This window comes from Phaseolus vulgaris, chromosome 2, assembly GCF_051622355.1.
Source record: "Phaseolus vulgaris cultivar YP4 chromosome 2, ASM5162235v1, whole genome shotgun sequence".
NCBI classification, from domain to species: domain Eukaryota; kingdom Viridiplantae; phylum Streptophyta; class Magnoliopsida; order Fabales; family Fabaceae; genus Phaseolus; species Phaseolus vulgaris.
This window is the reverse complement of record NC_143499.1, coordinates 45,458,701-45,477,231: the sequence shown is the minus strand read 5'-3', so window position 1 is coordinate 45,477,231 and position 18,531 is coordinate 45,458,701. Positions and strand designations below refer to the sequence as shown.

General features: G+C 31.7%; 2 protein-coding genes across 2 annotated transcripts; one reads left to right on the top strand and one right to left on the bottom strand.

Annotated features, from left to right (window-relative positions):
• Positions 1-1,770: 1,770 nt before the first annotated feature.
• LOC137812553 (calnexin homolog) lies at positions 1,771-5,490 on the top strand. Its single transcript, XM_068614624.2, has 6 exons — positions 1,771-1,952; positions 2,055-2,124; positions 3,429-4,555; positions 4,655-4,726; positions 4,812-4,928; positions 5,046-5,490. The coding sequence occupies exons 1-6, from the start codon at positions 1,848-1,850 to the stop codon at positions 5,178-5,180; spliced, it is 1,626 nt and encodes a 541-aa protein (XP_068470725.2). The 5' UTR covers positions 1,771-1,847; the 3' UTR covers positions 5,181-5,490.
• Positions 5,491-8,973: 3,483 nt separating this feature from the next.
• TUDOR1 (TUDOR-SN protein 1) lies at positions 8,974-15,437 on the bottom strand. The gene is made up of 17 exons (XM_068614622.1): positions 15,284-15,437; positions 14,851-15,016; positions 14,578-14,652; positions 14,359-14,472; positions 14,163-14,267; positions 13,460-13,666; positions 13,174-13,386; positions 12,992-13,099; positions 12,183-12,353; positions 11,773-11,970; positions 11,329-11,691; positions 11,015-11,245; positions 10,739-10,927; positions 10,587-10,664; positions 10,307-10,501; positions 9,509-9,886; positions 8,974-9,390 (listed from the first exon to the last, which is right to left on the bottom strand). The coding sequence occupies exons 2-17, from the start codon at positions 15,007-15,009 to the stop codon at positions 9,202-9,204; spliced, it is 2,973 nt and encodes a 990-aa protein (XP_068470723.1). The 5' UTR covers positions 15,010-15,016; positions 15,284-15,437; the 3' UTR covers positions 8,974-9,201.
• Between the last annotated feature and the right edge of the window lie 3,094 nt (positions 15,438-18,531).

Here is an 18,531-nt window from a genome sequence, read left to right as displayed (position 1 = left end):
TTTATTTTATATATATGATTGAGTAAATCAAATGAATAAGATCAGTTTTGCAATTCTGTGCAATTACGTTCAATCAGTTGCTATAACCTTTTGTCTTTTCTTATTTCCTTCAATTAGTTCCTACATTTTTTACACGTAAAACACATTGATGTTCACTATCATTAGAATCATGATATGATGGATCAACAAAAGTTGAGTTTGATAAAAATTCTCATTAATAAGAATGTGACATATATGCTTACTTATAAGTGGTGCTAAAAAAAAAATTGTGTAAAGAAAATATTGAAATGGAAGTTAGATAATTCCTTCATAGGTATAGTTAGTCGGTGATAATTGTTGTGTGGTTCCATTGCATCTATAACGAAATTAAAAAATATTCATCAACCATTTCACGAGAGTAATAATCTTTTATTAATAAAGTTGATGATTTTCTCTAAATTTTGTATATGTTATTATTTTTTTCTTCTATTTCCTAATATTTCCTAATAGTTCAAACATTTGATGGTGAGTTAAGGTGTGTTTGTTTCTAATGAGCAGATTTGAGAGAGAAGAAAAAGTTGGATTTTGGAGAAAAGATAATAGGAAATGAGATTGTTTTGATAAAGAGAAATATAACAAAAAAGTGAAGAAAAAATAAAAAGAAAGTTTATGAAAATTTGATGAAAATAAAAAAATAGATAAAATTGTAAGTTTACAATTTTAATTTCGTGAGTAAAATTATTTTAAAATAAAATATAATTAGTTATTTAAACATAAAGCTCGCATCTAATTAAAATATTATTTTTGTTACGGTAAGTTTAAAAAATATGAATTAGTTAACTTTATTAATACATACAAAGTTGTTGAAAATAAATTTTAAAAAAATAAAATAAAATTGTAAAAATTAATAAAGTAAACCAAAATTAGTATCAATATCACATTATTATATATATATATAATTATTAATCGATTATCTTAATTCGAATAAAAAATAATAATTTCTTTTAGTTATGAAAGTTTATTTTAAACATGAATAATTTCGTCTTCTCCATTTATACTACCTATCTTTCTTCTTTCTTCTTCGTATATTAGTAAAAAGTTATGAAATTCCTTCTACAGTAAATATCATTTCTCAATTCTTCATTACAACGTTAATATTTATATGGTTATTACAAACATAATAATTCATTGAAATAAAACTAAAATATAAAATTATTAAAAAAGTTGTACAATATCATATATATAAATATTCAAATTTAAATACTAACATGACTGTTTATTAAAAAGTTAAGATACTTAAAAGCAATACATATAAAAATATTCACATTTAAATACTAATAACTTAACTTTTTAGTATATTAATTTTTTAAAAATAAATTATATTTACCAATTTAACTTAAAAATAAAATAAAAAATATTAATTTATACAATTAATTATTTTATACTCTAATTTTATATTTTATTTTACACATTTTTTTTATATTTTAGCATCATATTACCTTTATGTATTTTTTAGTTTTACCTTATTATATTTTTCTTTCTGATAAGAGGTATAACTACATAAACATGCAGGAATTTAGAAAATAATTTAAATTTTAAAAGTAAATATTATTATTACCTGTGGTACCTTTCTTACATAGTTTCCTTGTGAGATGATGAAGAAGCAGGGTGTGATGAAAAAAGAACACATGGCAATATACTATTGGGTAATGTCACGTATCCCATTAAACCATTGGTTGAAACAGCACAAGGCAAGTGTGAGAGAGATCTATATATAATGGCATAGACTCAACAGCACTGAGATTTAAACACTTTATAGAAATTGGTAATTTCTCTTCCTTGTTAGGGTTTCACAGTTACAGTGGAACATGGGAGAACAGAAGCGAATCCCTCTTGGGATCTTTGCAGTGCTCCTCTTGATCGCTGCCTCTTCTTTTCAGCTTCTCCGCGCTTCTGAAGATGCAGATGACGCGGTAATTCTTCATTTTCATTTCTTTTCAATTTTTGTTTTCTGTTTTTTTCGGTGTTTGGATCCATATTCTGGCTAATCAATTGTCACTCCTTCGTGTTTTTAGATCTTCTACGAGTCATTCGATGAGGATTTTGAAGGTCGTTGGATCGTGTCTCAGAAAGATGAATATAGTGGTAATTAACACAAACTTAGTTCATTCAAATTGTTCAATTGTTTCTCTGGTCATGATTGACAAATATATGCAGTTTCTATTTTCTACTGTATAAATTTTCTTTCTATCTAATTTTTGTTTAATGATGTTAGTTTCAATTTTTTATCACTCTATGCGAATGTCACTCAAGACAATATTTCAATTCAATGTTTGATTACTGTTGTTAGCTTCAGTCCAATATTTCTTTGTGTTAAGTTCAATCCAATTCTTCTTTTATGTTGTTAGTTTCAACGTCAGATAAATATGTCCGAAATCTAAATTTATGGACATGATTGGACGAAATACAAATTCTGTAAAACATAGTAGCAGGAGGGGTCTGCTGATGAGTGTCAAAATCTGCACTGATTATGGGGTTGAATTTTTTCAGTTATTAGTACTTCAAAAAATGTTGTGTAATTTAACTCCCCTTGTTTAAATTACCATGACATTAAACCCCCGTTGTATAATATATGTTTTTTCCCCATTTAGTACATTTCTTTTAGTCCATTAAACAGTATACCTTAAAGGTAGTACTTGTCATTTGCATGGTAATAACGATATTTTGCTTGTAAGATTACATATGGTAGTATAGACTGATGCTTATCTAGTTAACATAATAGAATATCCTTTTATTTTCGCAGCAAAATTGAGTGTACTAAATCGTGTATATATGTATAATATATGTCTATATGTATATATATGAATGTATGTATGTATTTATGTGTCTATAAATTATTATTAAATTTTTTTTTTATTAAAATTTTCTCTTTTTTATTTTCAGTCTATTTTTTCCTTAACCAAATACATATTCTCACATGTATATCCATTTAATGGATGCAATGTGTAGTGATTGGAGGGTGTGCGAAAGATTGATCATACAACCTAACTCTTTATATTAAAAGCTACTTATAGTCACATTACCATTTATAAGGGTGAAATGATTTTTGTGTCGTAGTTCTTATCATTTGTGGTATGATTTAATGATCAATATTATGTGCAATATTAAGGAATGTAATTGGTGGAGTATTTTATGTAAAATGCACTATTAAATATATTGAATTCGCTTTTCAATATATTTAATACTATTTTATTTTAAATATTCTCTTGCTTATCTTCTTAAAGTCTAGTTGTTTGCTGTAGTCATATTTATTTACGTAAATTAAAGTTTCTGCATATTAATAATTACATATGCAGTAGATTTTATATTGTAGTTTTTCATTTTTTGGTAGTGTAGTGTGACTTGAATGATGATATATTGCGAAATCTGATATATCGTCTGGATTATAGGTGTCTGGAAACATGCCAAGAGTGAGGGACATGATGATCATGGTCTTCTTGTCAGTGAGAAAGCAAGAAAATATGCTATAGTGAAGGAACTTGACGGGGCAGTGAGTCTCAAGGATGGAACTGTTGTTCTTCAGTTTGAAACTCGGCTTCAGAATGGACTTGAATGTGGAGGAGCATATATAAAATATCTCCGACCACAGGATGCTGGATGGAAATCTAAGGAATTTGACAACGAATCTCCGTATTCTATCATGTTTGGTCCTGATAAGTGTGGTGCCACAAACAAAGTACACTTCATTTTCAAACACAAGAATCCCAAGACTGGGGAGTATGTTGAGCACCATCTTAAGAATCCCCCTTCTGTCCCTTCTGATAAATTAACTCATGTGTACACGGCTATTTTGAAGCCTAACAATGAGGTGCTAATTTTGCTTGACGGGGAACAGAAGAAGAAGGCAGACTTCTTAAGTGCTGATGATTTTGAACCTCCACTTATCCCGACCAAGACAATCCCAGATCCAGATGATAAGAAGCCTGAGGACTGGGATGAGAGAGAGAAAATTCCAGACCCAATTGCTGTAAAGCCAGATGACTGGGATGAGGAAGCACCCTTGGAAATTGTTGATGAAGAAGCTGAAAAACCTGAAGGATGGTTAGACGATGAACCTGAGGAGATAGATGATCCAGAGGCAACAAAACCAGAAGATTGGGATGATGAGGAGGATGGTGAATGGGAAGCCCCAAAGATTGAGAACCCAAAATGTGAAGCCGCCCCAGGCTGTGGTGAGTGGAAAAGGCCAACGAAGTCGAATCCAGCTTATAAAGGAAAATGGTATGCCCCACTTATTGAAAATCCAGCTTATAAGGGTATATGGAAGCCTAGGGATATTCCAAACCCTGCTTACTTTGAACTTAAAAAACCTGATTTTGAGCCAATCGCTGCTATTGGTATCGAGATTTGGACAATGCAAGATGGCATTTTGTTTGACAACATCTTGATAGCTAAAGATGATAAAATTGCTGAGTCCTATCGGGAGACTACATGGAAACCCAAGTTTTCAGTTGAAAAAGAAAAACAGAAGGAAGAGGAAACTGAAGCTGGATCAAGTGGTATTGCAGGCTTCCAGGTAACGTCATTTTGAGTTTACTCCCGATTTCATCTTTTATTTAACTTGTTTTCCATCATTATGTCCTTATATGCAAAATATTTCGTATTGTCCTTTCAGAAGAAGGTATTTGACCTCTTATACAAGATCGCAGACATCCCCTTCCTGAGTGCCTATAAGCCTAAAATCCATGTAAGTAGTTTAGCGAATACTTTTCTTCTTTCTTTTTAGTGTTTTTTTGGAAAATTACTTAAATTCTATCTATCCCTTTCTGCAGGATCTCATCGAGAAGGGTCAAGAGCAACCCAATCTCACAGTTGGAATTCTTGTAGCCATTTTGGTCGTCTTTGTGTCAGTTTTCTTCAAGATCATATTTGGTGGGAAAAAGAAGCCCGTAAGTTGTTAATGCTCACTTTTATCCCTTTATGTTCCTTTACCTAATTTGTTTGATGCTGAGTGTATGTTGATCTCTGTACTGTGTTCTGTTTGGACCATGTGTTCTGCTGTGCAGACAAGGGTGGAGAAGACAAACTTAGAACCCTCCGAAAGTGCCTCTAACCAAACAAATGGTGAGAATGAAGAAAACAAAGAGAAGGAGGAATCATCTGCCCCTCCACGTCGGAGGTCAGCAAGGAGAGATAATTGAAATATGATTGAATCTCTTGACAGGGGCGGCCATTGAAGAACACTAACGCACTTAAATTTTGAGCTTAGTTGAGCGTTAGGCACGAACGAAGGGAGTGTAGATCATTTTTGTGTGTTCTGTCAGTCACTTTGGAGACTTAAAATAGTATTTTGTATGTTTTTGTTTTGTATTTTGGTTGGTCACCTCTCAGACTTTTTTAGGTAATTGAGGATGCTAAACAATTATAATTATTTTCTATTTCGGTTTTTAAGTCAGAAGCTGTAGTGGATTTTTTAGAAAATATATAATTAAGATACTATCTTTTTTTTAATTTTGTTTTTGGTAAAATGATAAAAAAAATTATTTCGACTGCACCAAGCTCTAAAAGTATTGATTATACAATCTCACCTGAGGAAAGATACGGAAAAGTCTGTCTTTGAAACCTTGGTGTTGGTCATGTCGTTATAATATTTTTCAACATGCCCATAAAATATAAACCTATTTAGGTTTAATTTAATCATTGTTCCACGAGATGCTTCCAATCACTTCATGAGAAATTATGATCAATTTTCAGGTTTTTCTTTTTCTGAAGAAAGAAATGTCGAAATGTGTATAAAATAAAATTCATAACGTGAATGAAGAGCTGAGTTTAAGTACAATGAAGCTTAGGAACATAAAACTCAATAATACTTTGCAGTAATTTTTTTAAGTGCATAATAATGTTAATTTTTGTTGGTTAATTCCTTTGCAAATTAACTTGTATCCTGATGCCGTATAGATTATTTGTGCACTATCGTGTAATTGCATTGATGAGAGTAATTTATGGAAAGTAGTTGTTCATTTAATTTAATAGTTATTATGGAAGGACACGAACTTAATCATGAGATGAGATGTAACAATTTAGGTTGTGGCAATATATCTTAAAACTTCTACTCCAACCAGATATTTTATTTGAGGTACCTTAGCAATGAAGATGTGGGAGCATTAGGTGTAAAAGTGTATGTGTTGATGGTACCTTTGGCACACTATTGCTTATTATGTGTTCAAAAACTAATTCTAGCATACCCACAATCATCTTTATCGAATCAAATGCACCTGACCTTGTCTTCCACACAGAAACATTCACATTTGTATTCATTAAACATTACTGGTCTTGATAATGATATATGTCAAGTTTAGAGATGTTGCTAACCTCAAGAAAGAGGAAATACATGAATTGGCATAAAGCCTCTCTCTTAGGCTCAACATCGTCCCAAACCATGCATTTTAACTCCAGAGGATTACCATAATCAACATCCAGAGATATAATTATGTAATTTTCTCAGTTTTATATTGTACTCATTTTGAACATTTTATTAGTTGTTATAATTTTTTGTTATTGTAATTTATATCCTATCATATTAACTTATTAGGAAAATTTTAATTGTCATCAATCAATATGACGCAAGACTGTCTCATTAATAAGGTGCAAATTATGACCCTTTGTAAATTTCTAACTGGCATGGTTTGAAATCCTTTTCAGTGGATTCTTATAGGAAAAATCATAATTAATTCTCTCTAAAATAAACACTTACGAAAACTGTAATAAGACAACAGAAAATAAACTAAAATATAATGATAATACTAGGAATTTTTAACATGGAAAACATCTTCAATTTGAGAAGTAAAAATTCACTGGATCTAGTGTAAAAGATGTTTCCATTATAAAAATATTATAATACTTATTTCTTTCATTCTATGAGGATAACACTTAATCTCACCCAATAAGGATGAAATGCAATGTCTTTGTAGTCTCTCATTAGAATTTCTAATCTCACACTATGATGAATATCAATTTTTTGATTTATTTTCTATGTTGTTTTTCTCACTTGATTGCTCTTCTTTTCCTCACAAGTAAATTTCATATTTATATAAGGAATGAGAGAAAAACTTATTCATAAAGAGAAAATAGATAATCAATGTGTATCATATTTTTAAGATATCTTGAAAATATTATTTTTAACCTTCTACATTAAACTTCATAGATTTCAAAAAGATATAATTTTTTAAGATTTTAAAATATCTATAATTAAACAGAATCAATTATGAAAATGTACTACTCATGTAATTCTCAACAATTTTCAAGTCAGAACTTATTATTGATCGGAAGGTAGCTCCAAAAGCTGTTAAGCTGCTTAGAAGATTGAGCCTTATGTGTAGACCAAGTAAAGGAAGACTGCTTCTTCCTCCACCTCCATCATTTCTTCAGCCACCTCCATAAATTTTGAAATTCCCAAAATTACCCTTCAATAAAAAGATAAAAATAAAAGTAATATTTTACACTACAGATTATGTAATTCGAAAGTCAAAAATTACCATTTCTAGATTACGTAATCCAAAAGTCAACAATTACCATTTTTGAGTTACGTAATTCATAAGATTTATTTTCTTAAATAAGTTCTAAATTATGTAATCCAGTATTGTTAGTGGTTAAATAGGTTCTAGATTACGTAATCTGGAAGTGATAATTTTAGCTTTCAGATTACATAATCTGGTAAGTTTATTTTCTTAAATAAGTTTCAAATTACGTAATCTAGTATTGTTAGTTGTTAAATAGGTTCCAAATTATGTAATCTGGAAATGAAAAATTTTGACTTTCGGATTACGTAATCTGGAAGTGGTAATTTTTTACTTTCGGATTACGTAATCTGTAGTGTAAAATATTATTTCTATTTTTATCTTTTTATTGAAGGATAATTTTGGAAATTTCAAAATTTATGGAGGTGGCTAAAGAAGTGACAGAGGTGTAGGAAGAAACAGTCCAAAAATAATTGCAACACAAGTCCATAGTTTGTGGAATGCGAAACAGATGATTTGTGGATGATTTGAAGCTCCTCAGAAATAGCTTAAATCTAGTTCACTTATTCCGCTCAAATATTTAAAAATGTAGTGTGAAAAGTCAATTTCTAACAATCCCAATAATGAACTTAAATAGATAACTAAAACGGTATTAGGGTTTAAGGTGTAAAACAATCTCTTTTCAAATGTTTCAGTCTTTAATTATTTAAAATACCGGCGCTTTGAATAAATTGAAAAAGGCTAGAGTCTTTTTACAGGCTCAAGATACAAGGTTTCTTTAATCAACAGTAATACCGATTGCTAACTATATTGGGAGAGAGGAAACAAAACGGTAGAATGAATTATAAGCATGACTACTCACAAACACTCACAATAGATAAGTTTTTGGTTTTCAAAAACACCACGTAGAATTTCAACTGATGGATTATACTCATCGATATTCTCTACCAAACTGGCTATTGGACCATGTCTTTTTTCAATTTGGAATGATCTAAGTATGGTAAAATCCTGAAGTTTTTTTTTCCTATCATTGAACTTGATATTATTGATCAACCTTCTAATATACCAACCATGAGTGCTAAAGCTTCAACTTCGAGAATATCGGCCCAGGCAATTAAAAAAATACCTTTTTTGGGTTTTAAATGATAGGAAACTTTATGAATAACATGTTTGGAAGATAGCATGTTAACTAAAGAAAATAAAAGATTTTATAAAAATTTGAATAAAAAATCGTAATATTTTAGGAAAACCAAAAAACATAGTTATATCCCTTTATACACTGTCATAAAAACATGATTCCTACATCAATGAAGTGTTTGGCTATAAAAACTGTTCCTGTCGAAACAAGACATGAAAATGATTATCTGATAAGAATTATTCCGACATTGAACTTAAGGTCTTGCTTGCGACAAAAGCCAACAAAATATCTGAACCGCGATTAACTATAAAACAGAACCTTTCTGCTGTCCCATCGATATGAAACAACTGCCATATGCATCTTTTATTATAACATTTGTTTAAAAAATTGTCTTCTCAGCCTACCGACAAAATTTAAAACAAGAAAAACAAAACAAAACTTACTAACGATTACACATGGCATTCTTCTCCTCTAGCTTGAAATAAAATGTTCATGTCTATAACTTGCTCATTTTCTCTGAAGGTGTCTATAACTCTATAACTTACCTTCCCTCTTAAAAGTACACACTCACTTCCGGCCACCGGCCTTTCTAGCAGGAGGAGCAGTGTCCTCATCATCCGACTGGATATCTCCATACTGCCACATTCCACGACGACTGGTCCGAGCTTCTCCCTGGAATGTCTCCAGAGTATCAAAGGCCTGCTGTTTTTCTTTTCTGTCCCACCTGTTTCTTTTTTCTAGCCTACCAAGTCCTTCCTGAAAATTTCCAGAGACGTTTGTTTATTAGGTATCATATCACTGAATGCACATATCTATCAAAGTATATGCATTTCAAAACAATTCAAGCAAACAAGTAGTGAGCAGCAATTAAAACCTGTAGAATGGCAGCATTAACACTGATCTCAGAATCCACAGCAACTAGAGTTACGGCAAGCACGGTACCAGTACCCTGCCCTTTGGCTTTTCCGCCCGATGTATCTTTCTCCTCGACCTTAGCCCTGAACTCTTTGCCACTGTTTAAAGTGAGTTCACTCAAATATTCAGCTGCTTCTTGGCCAAAATCCTCTTCCAAGTTTGGAACCTTCACATATGCAAGGCTGCACAATTGTGCAAGGCCAGGGGCAGCAGACACGGATGAATCAAGAGGCCGTAGCTGAGAGTAAGGTACTTCTTCTTGATTTCCATAATCAATATAAAATACTTCAAACATGTCATTTGGAGATGCAACAGGTCCTCGAGGTCCATTGACTATCTACACAATTCCATAACATTTCACAGAGTAAGTGAGTGAACACACTACGTGATACAAGTAGTGCTCTAACTATTTTGCATCTCATCAACCCTATCCATAATACTGAAAATTGTAAACGTGATGACAAATAGCATGAGCACAAAGTGTGGACCATTCAGAAATATCTGACTAAATAAAGTCACCTCAGATCCGGCCATGAAAAGAATTTGTCCAAAGGATTGTTGTTTAAGATGAAATATTGCTTAATGTGATGAAACCACTCAACAGAAATACTATGGGCTTAAAATGAGATGAAATATTGATGAATGGAAGAAAGAGGTTTCCGTGACTTAGAAAATGAGATATTTCTCATAAATTTGTTCATTATAGAATGACAATTTTCCTAGATAGTTAAGTACAGAACTAAAATTAAGAACTTACCATTGCCCGATACCAAGATTTATCAGCACCAAAAAGACAAAGGACTATGTCACCCTTCTTAGGATTGAAAGCTCCAATCAGAGGAGCTTCTTGAAGGTTCAGAAAAGAAAGTTGTTGCTGAATGGATGCTAACTTTTGATCCCCAACTGGATTGACATAGAATTTACCCCCACCTAAGACTTCTGTTACCGTCACCTAAGAGCAGATAAAATGGAGCAAATCATTCAGCATTTTTCAATAAAAAAAGAAAGGCCGTTTATTACACGAGTATACTACAAACCTTGAGCACTTCTTGCTGTTTGTTCTCAACAGGTGCACCATTGGATACTTCCTCCCCTTCAACATAATTCTCCCAAATCTGCATTACAAATCACTTTAGAACAGTAAAAAGGAAAATTACAGATAATGCCAACCATGGGACCTCCTTCTTACTTTCAGCTTTTGGCTCCTGGCAGATTGCTCAGCACGCTCCAGAAGATGAAAATCAGGAATCCTGTCACTGCCAAAGGAAGTTTGAAGCTTTGCAAAACCAGTTTCAAGCAGTGTAATCGCCACATTGGTCTTTGACTCCCATAAAGAACCCAAGAAAGTGCCAGTTCTATCAACGGTCTCAACCTCAATCTGGAAATTATGACAAATACATTTAATTTAGAAAAATAAAAACTAAATGGAGAAATATTTTAAGTTTGTAAAAGAAGACCTAATTACCTCAACATCTCTTTGCATTATTTTCCGCCTCATGAAAGAGATGGCTTCATCAGAATAAGGCTCATTGCGACCAGGACATCTGACACCAGAAAATGCAAATGCAATACTGCAAGTTTCTTTTGGAATTAACAATTTAAAACGATGACCACTGAGGACATATTCCACAACAGCAGGAATTTTTCTACTACGGTGAAGGAAAGGCAAGAAATCTTTGGCTTTCTTCGCTGATGCCTAAAATGAATCAAAGCGGGGGGAAAAGTTTAAGAATATTTCAGATTAAAAGTTAAATTTAGTGCAATTATAATTTTTCTCACTATGGTCAAGTCAGTTATATGCATGGCTGGAGAATCCTTGGCAGAATGGACCCCTTTCCTTCCAGAAATAGCACGTGATTCAGCAGTAAGAAGAGCATCATAATAATTTGATCTCTCTTCAAAGTCACGATGTCTGATGACAGTTCCAAAACCACGGCCAACAACTAACTCGGCAATATTCACCCCATTCTGCTGACTACCAGCAGATGAAACAGATGAAGGGACATCATCACCATCGGCCTTAACAGGGTTGAGTAGGAATACCGATCCAAAATCCATTGCTCTGCCTTCAGGAGCTCCTGATGCAACAGAAGATCCATCAGCTGGACCAACCTTTCTAGAATACTCCATTTGAACATTTACCTGAAAATCAGGGAAATTGATTAATTATAAGTGTAGTCTCCAAAGATATAGACCATTACATATTATATTAAATTTTCGTACTTGACGACCAATGAGACGTGTTCTCAAGAACTCCTTTGCCTCACGAGCATACGGTGCAGGTTTTTCATCCCTACGAGGATTGCCCATTTTTGGGCACCTAATACTTGAAAGGTTGACTCGCCGCTCTGCTAGTGGACTGGCATACGGAATTGAATCATCAGCAACAATGACACAATCTCCACTAACAACCTCAACCACCTAGAAAAAAAAAATCAAATTTAAAGACTTAAATGAATGAAGATTGAATACTGAGATAAATTAATACAACAATGACAACAATAGTCTTGTCCTCAGTCAATTAATTATATGGATCACATATCATTGGGCTAGGCTAAAAACCAAATTCTAAGGGACACCATGAGATCCCTTTTAATTAATTTGGGTTAAACCAATGATTATAGAGATACTACCTTTCCTGTAAAATTCTGGTCATGTATCGCTTTTGAATTTGTTGCTGGTGGTACATAATTCGTCCACATTCTTAACCTGTTTTTCTTTGCCTGAAGCTCTGAAGTCTTCAGCTTCCTCTTTGCTTCTTCTTCCATCATATTTGCACTCCACTCAACATATTTGGCAAAACCCTGTATGGTTGAGAAATTGAAATGATAAGAGATTTTCAGAATACTGTTAAGTGATATCTAATCAGATGAAGAGACAAGGAGAATCATTCAAATCAAATCTCTATCCAAAAGGATATAATGCATATTACTTCAGCACCATTACCAAAGCTACTGGCCAGGAAACAATTCCAACTAAATTATCAGGAAATAGAGATTGTACAAGTGTTATTGACTTGTAGCTTTAAAACTATAATAAACAAGCATAAAATAGCTAAAATTGACAACTACTAAAAATCGTAGTCTCTTGTACAAGAACAAATTAGTCAATCTTTGGAGACAATATTCTACCCAGAGAAATAGTCATGACATGATGCTTTCTTCCGATGGGTCACTCGCTAGTGTGAACCCAAAAATCTGCATGCATAGCAAACACAATGTTTCCATGTAAAATTCGTAGTTGTTGTCAATCACAGATAGATCCTTATAACGGACACCTCCACAAATTTAAGTATTCAAGCGGATACAAGTTTGTTGCTAACTCAAATAAACGAATGAAGTCATTCAGAAGTGGAAAATTATGGCAGGAAATATAAGAAGTCCAACAATAAAATTAAACAAGCTAAACCACTGTAATATCATTGCACAGGTGAAGAACTTACATTTTCCACAAGCTCCAATGCCAAATCTTTTGCTGAGTCACCATCAGGATAATAGACTGATCCAATCAAATTGCTGAACTTATCAACACCTTCCAGAACAATTCGAACCTACATGCCCACTTGGAATTTACAAACATGCAAAAACGAAACAAGCAATATAAATTACAGAAGCAGATACCCACATCTCGATTCAATACTCTTGTCTCAGTGAAGAATTTAGCTTCAGGTGCAAAAGGATCAGCAGAAGTTTCAGCAGTTGCTGCTGAGGCTGCAAGTCTTTGGGCAGATGTGAGTGGGGCTCGAGGTTCCCCTGAAACGTCTCCATTAGTCTCATCAGCTGGCACCTCTGGTTCGACAACACTTTCAGAGACAGTTCTCCTTCCCATTTGTGGGGCCTAATTTAAAGGAAAACATATTATTTGTATGCTTAGAAAAGGGTAGGAGAAAAAAATTATGATATATATATACCTGAATTCCAGCAACAAAAACTTGGACAAACTGAAAATCTGGGAGCAAATAGACACGAAGGGTACTTCCATCGCGAACCTGCTCAACAAGTCCTTCCATGGGCCTGCCTTTGTTAGAAGCTAATAAACCCATAGCATCTAAATTGCCAGAGTCACCAAGTGCTGATGGTGGTAGATTTCTGATGGATGCCTCAGCAGCACCAGGAACCTGCAATCAGCCACAAAATCATAATGTTTCACTCAGGATAGATTTATGTAAGATGTCCACAATGTCAGAATGGGAAAGTAATTATACTTTTCCATTTTCGGTCACATTACAACTTCATCTTGTTTAATGATTTTGAATGAAACTATATGAAGTTATTTACATAAAATATTGGACGACACTGAGATAAACATAACCTCATTCTATAATTAAAACTTATTTCATAAGGTGACAAAAAAAATACTCATAACATCTGCAGGTAATGAAACACTTTACATCAGCAAAGATGCCAAAAACGCAACAGGTAATGTGTGCCTTGTTTATTACAAGTAAGGGACACCTTGATTGCTAATGAGAGTGAGCAAAAAGGGTTTGCATATAATATTTGAGATTGCAACTCACGGGCACCGCAAATAGCAGATACCTTGTTTGCTAACGACAGAATTTTTTAACTTGGATGTTATACTATTTAACAGTCCACTAAAAACTCAACACAAACCTTACTCCAACGACCAAAACCTTCTTGTTTAGCTTGTTCTTCCAATCGTAACAATTCAGCTAGGTAAGGACTTGCCTCTCCCTTCTGTTGCCCCTGCTCTCTTACCTGCGCGAACAAAACCCCAATAATACAATTCAGCAATGCAAAAATAATTAAAACATGGTACATCCGGACAAAAAAGCAGAAAGCGTTAGACCTTTGCCCATCCTGCAGAAACAACCAGCACAGCAACATTCTTATCCCCTATAAAAACTGTGCCAAAGTCACGGCTTATCGATGGCACAGTGTAATCAACTCTGAAGGCCACTTCCTGTTCCAATCATAGAACAGGTCAGAGACTTAAAATGCTTTATCTGAAAAAAAATTGGCAGACTATCGACCACAGTAACAAAAACGGAAAATTCATTTAACCTACCTTCCCTATGCAGAGCTTCCGTAGAAACTCTCTACTTTCCCAAGCAAACGGCTCATCCACGCCACCTCTACGCGCCTAGCAATTTTAAAACAAATATATTTAATCAGTTGGCTGTAAACACCTCAGCAGCAGCACAGAAAAAAAAAAACATTTTCAATTTCGAAATCAGAACACAAAAAAACATAATAACCTCAACATTGATACAACAAAATTTAGAAAAAAAAATTGCAATTCACAATCGGAACAAGATATCCATGAATCTAGTAAAATTACCAGTCTTGGAGCCATTAGAGACGACAACGTGATGGACTTCTCAGGCAAGGGACCAGGCTTGCCGGAGGGCATGGCCATGATGACCACGCAATCCCCAGACGGAACCGCCTTCACCTTTCCTCGGTACCATCCCGTGGCCGCAGTCGCTGTTGACGCCATTTATGATCTGCCATATCCACACACAAAGATTCAAATTCCTAGAGTGAAAGATTTCCTTTGTATCCATCACACATTCACAGATCCAGAAGTATAAAATGAGCATGCATTAACAGATAGATGAAAATCAGAACAGAGAAATGCAATTGAATTTGTAGGAATTGAAATTGAGATCCGAAAACACACAAGAAAAAATGCAATCCAGCACAGAGAGAAAATAATTGAATAGAGAAAATCGAGATCTAAGAGAAATGGCGATCGATGGAGAGATGAGAACCTGTTTGAGAAACGGAGGATTCGACGGCGGATCAGAAGACAGAGAAAAATGTAGAGAGAGATGGTTGTGTTGTGTTTATTATATAGAGATATAGATGGCATGTTAAGGACAACACTTCAATTCTACAATTCAGAGACAACTGAGTCATCACTGTGTGACCCCTTTTTTTGACAAAATTACACAAACTGCCACACTCAAATCCAAAACCAAATCCTCCAACCTCTCTCTCCTCCTTAATCACCTTCTTAATTTTCTCTTTTTTAAATTACTCTATTTCCATATTAAAAAACATATATATTACAAAAATTACTTAAATACACTCAAATTTATTTATCTTCTTTCTAAAATAATTTTATTATTAATTTTTTAAGACAAAAAATTTAAAATTTATTCACTAAAGATATGTGTTCTTTCTTGAAAATAAATCAAATTAAAATTTTCAATAAATAAAATAAAACAGTTTAAAAATAAATATCCTTTTTAATTATCTTTGCTTCATATAAAATAAGTGACCTGTTTTTTTGAATTTTTGCTCACTGACTATCCGTAAATAAAAATTTTAGTTTTATTCAAAATATTTAAGATAATTAATTGCTATCGAACAAATAATTATGTCATAAAAAATTAAGTTGACTAAATCACAATTAAATCTATAATATGGGTAGAATATAATTCTGTCATTTTTAAAATTTTAAATTAAATGTTCATTTAATAACATTAAATACTTTATTTTAAGCATTCAATGTTTATTTAGTATTTACGTTAAATATTTGACTTTATTATGAAATAATATTTATTTATTTAAATATAGGAAAATAATAAAAATGTTAAACATAAACTAATTTTATTTTAATAAAAAAATTAACCATAGAAAGAACTAGAAATGGGTAAAATGAGAGTTACATGATTTTAAACTTTAAAAGTTTACATTAAATGCTTATTTAACAACATTAATTACTTTTATTTTAAACATTAAATGTTTATTTATTATTTACATCAAACACTTTGACTTTATTATTAAATAATATTTTCTAAGTTAAGTATGGAAAATAGTAAAATAATTTATTAATGTTTCTTATTTAATATTCTTAGTACAATTTGTGTAGTTTTATCTGTCTTTTTTAAATTTTAATATAACATTATTCTTTAAAATTATGTCCTTATTTTTTAGAGAGAAAATAGGAAGGAATGTAATAATTAACTTATTTAGAATTCAATTGCTAATTTGTTCAATGTTTAAGCGTCTGTTTCAGTGAATGAGGTTTTAAGAATGATTTGTACGTTTGGAAGCATAGAAACAGAATAATCTTTAAATAAAAGTAGTAGATGTTCTGAAAACTTTTGCTTTGGTCTAATTATAGGTTTGATCTTGGGTTACATTCAAGTCATACTCTGCGCATTTTTCCTTTTTTGATTGCTGTTTAAATCCGTTGGTTTGTATGGAGATGATGTCATGATATATTCATTAAGTTATATGATTGTTTACCTCATGTGACTTTCTATGCATTAAGCTATGAGAGTTCTATATAGGCATACATGAGAGTATGTCTAGTGAAGGAGGTTAAGGTTTTATTCATGTATAAGAGTTGGACCATGCTTAAAATGGTTCTTAGTTATTATTTTGTTATTATCGATAAAAAGAAATCAAAGTATAATACATAAATATTTTTTTAGTTTGGGGGAAAGAAACTTAAATAATTATTATACATAAACTAGAGAATATTGCCAAAAAAAAAAGAAAACTAGAGAGTATATGTTAGGAGAATGAACCAATAATTTATTGGGCTACATAATATATTTTAAAGAAAATAAATTCGAACATTTATTCTCTTTGTTATTTTCTTTGTAATTATTTTTTACATAATATTTTCTCAAGTTTTTTCTTAACGAAATAACAATTAGTTGAATATAATAATTTTATAACTTCTTTTTTATAATTTTATCTTTGAAAAAATAATAATTATCAATTTCATAATTTTTCTTACCAGTTTAATAAATTCCCTTACCTTAAAATTTTAAAATCTTAAAATATCAATTACAATATCTTTTAAATAATTTATTTCAAGTCTCACTTCCTTTTTCTCTCCCTTGAAGATACACACTTTTATTCTCATCTATCTTTTTCTTTATGTGTTTTGATTCATATACGTAGAAAATATTATTTTACTTCATCTAAATTCAATTTTTTCATGATTTTTTTTCAATTCTTTCATCTTCTTTACATGCATGGTGTTTCTTTACATAGATTAAATTTTACAGTATAAATTTATAATAATATTTAAAAATACCAATACACATGTTGATGATACAATTAAAAATTACAGGAGTGACATGTGTCTCGCATAGTGTTTTTGCTAGTTTGCTAGTTATTAATAAAGATGATTCTTTTTATAATTGTTCTGTAGTAAATTTTAGTATACAAAATTTGTTACTAATTATACCCTTATCAATATAATTTTATTTTATTTGAAATATAATTTTTTTTATAATTCAAACTAATATATAAAGTAATAATAAAAATAAAGTAAAAGTAATTATTATTATTATTTATTTAATGAGTTTGGATAAAAGAAAATTATTTATATGTTTTATTATTATTTTTATACCTTTTTGTATCTGTTTGAATGATATGTATAAATTGTTGGTTGAGACAAATATGATGTACTTTGTAGTCATCATATTATGTGATTCTTGAAAGTATAAAAAAATGTCATGTGAAAAGCAATCATCAAATGCACCATGCTAATAATATATGAGAGTTTGTATTTGGGAAGTACATTATGGGATGAAAGACAAAGATCATGGTGGGATCTAATGAAGTATTTACCAGGTAGGTAAATATCTAGATAGTTCATAATAATGTCTTGTACTAGGATATTTATAAGTCAAACGTGGAACTGTTCAATATTTGTTCAACATCGTCAAGGTTAGGTAGCGAGTATACATTTTTTGTGAGTATGATCGATATTATCGAAAAATGTAATATAATTATACCAATATTTTAAATGTACCTAATCACTTTTCAAGTAACTTTTGATGTTCATAGAGAGTAGAATATGGATCCATATGTTTGATAAAGTGAGATTGAGTCTTATGGTTATAGGTCAAGTCATAGGCTCAATTTTTTGTATTATTTGTTGTAAATTTATTAAAATAGATATTTAAAACTTACAAAGACCTCACTACTTTTGTGTCTTTTCTTTATATGTACTTGCCATACGAGTAGAAACAAAATCTGCTCATAAGAA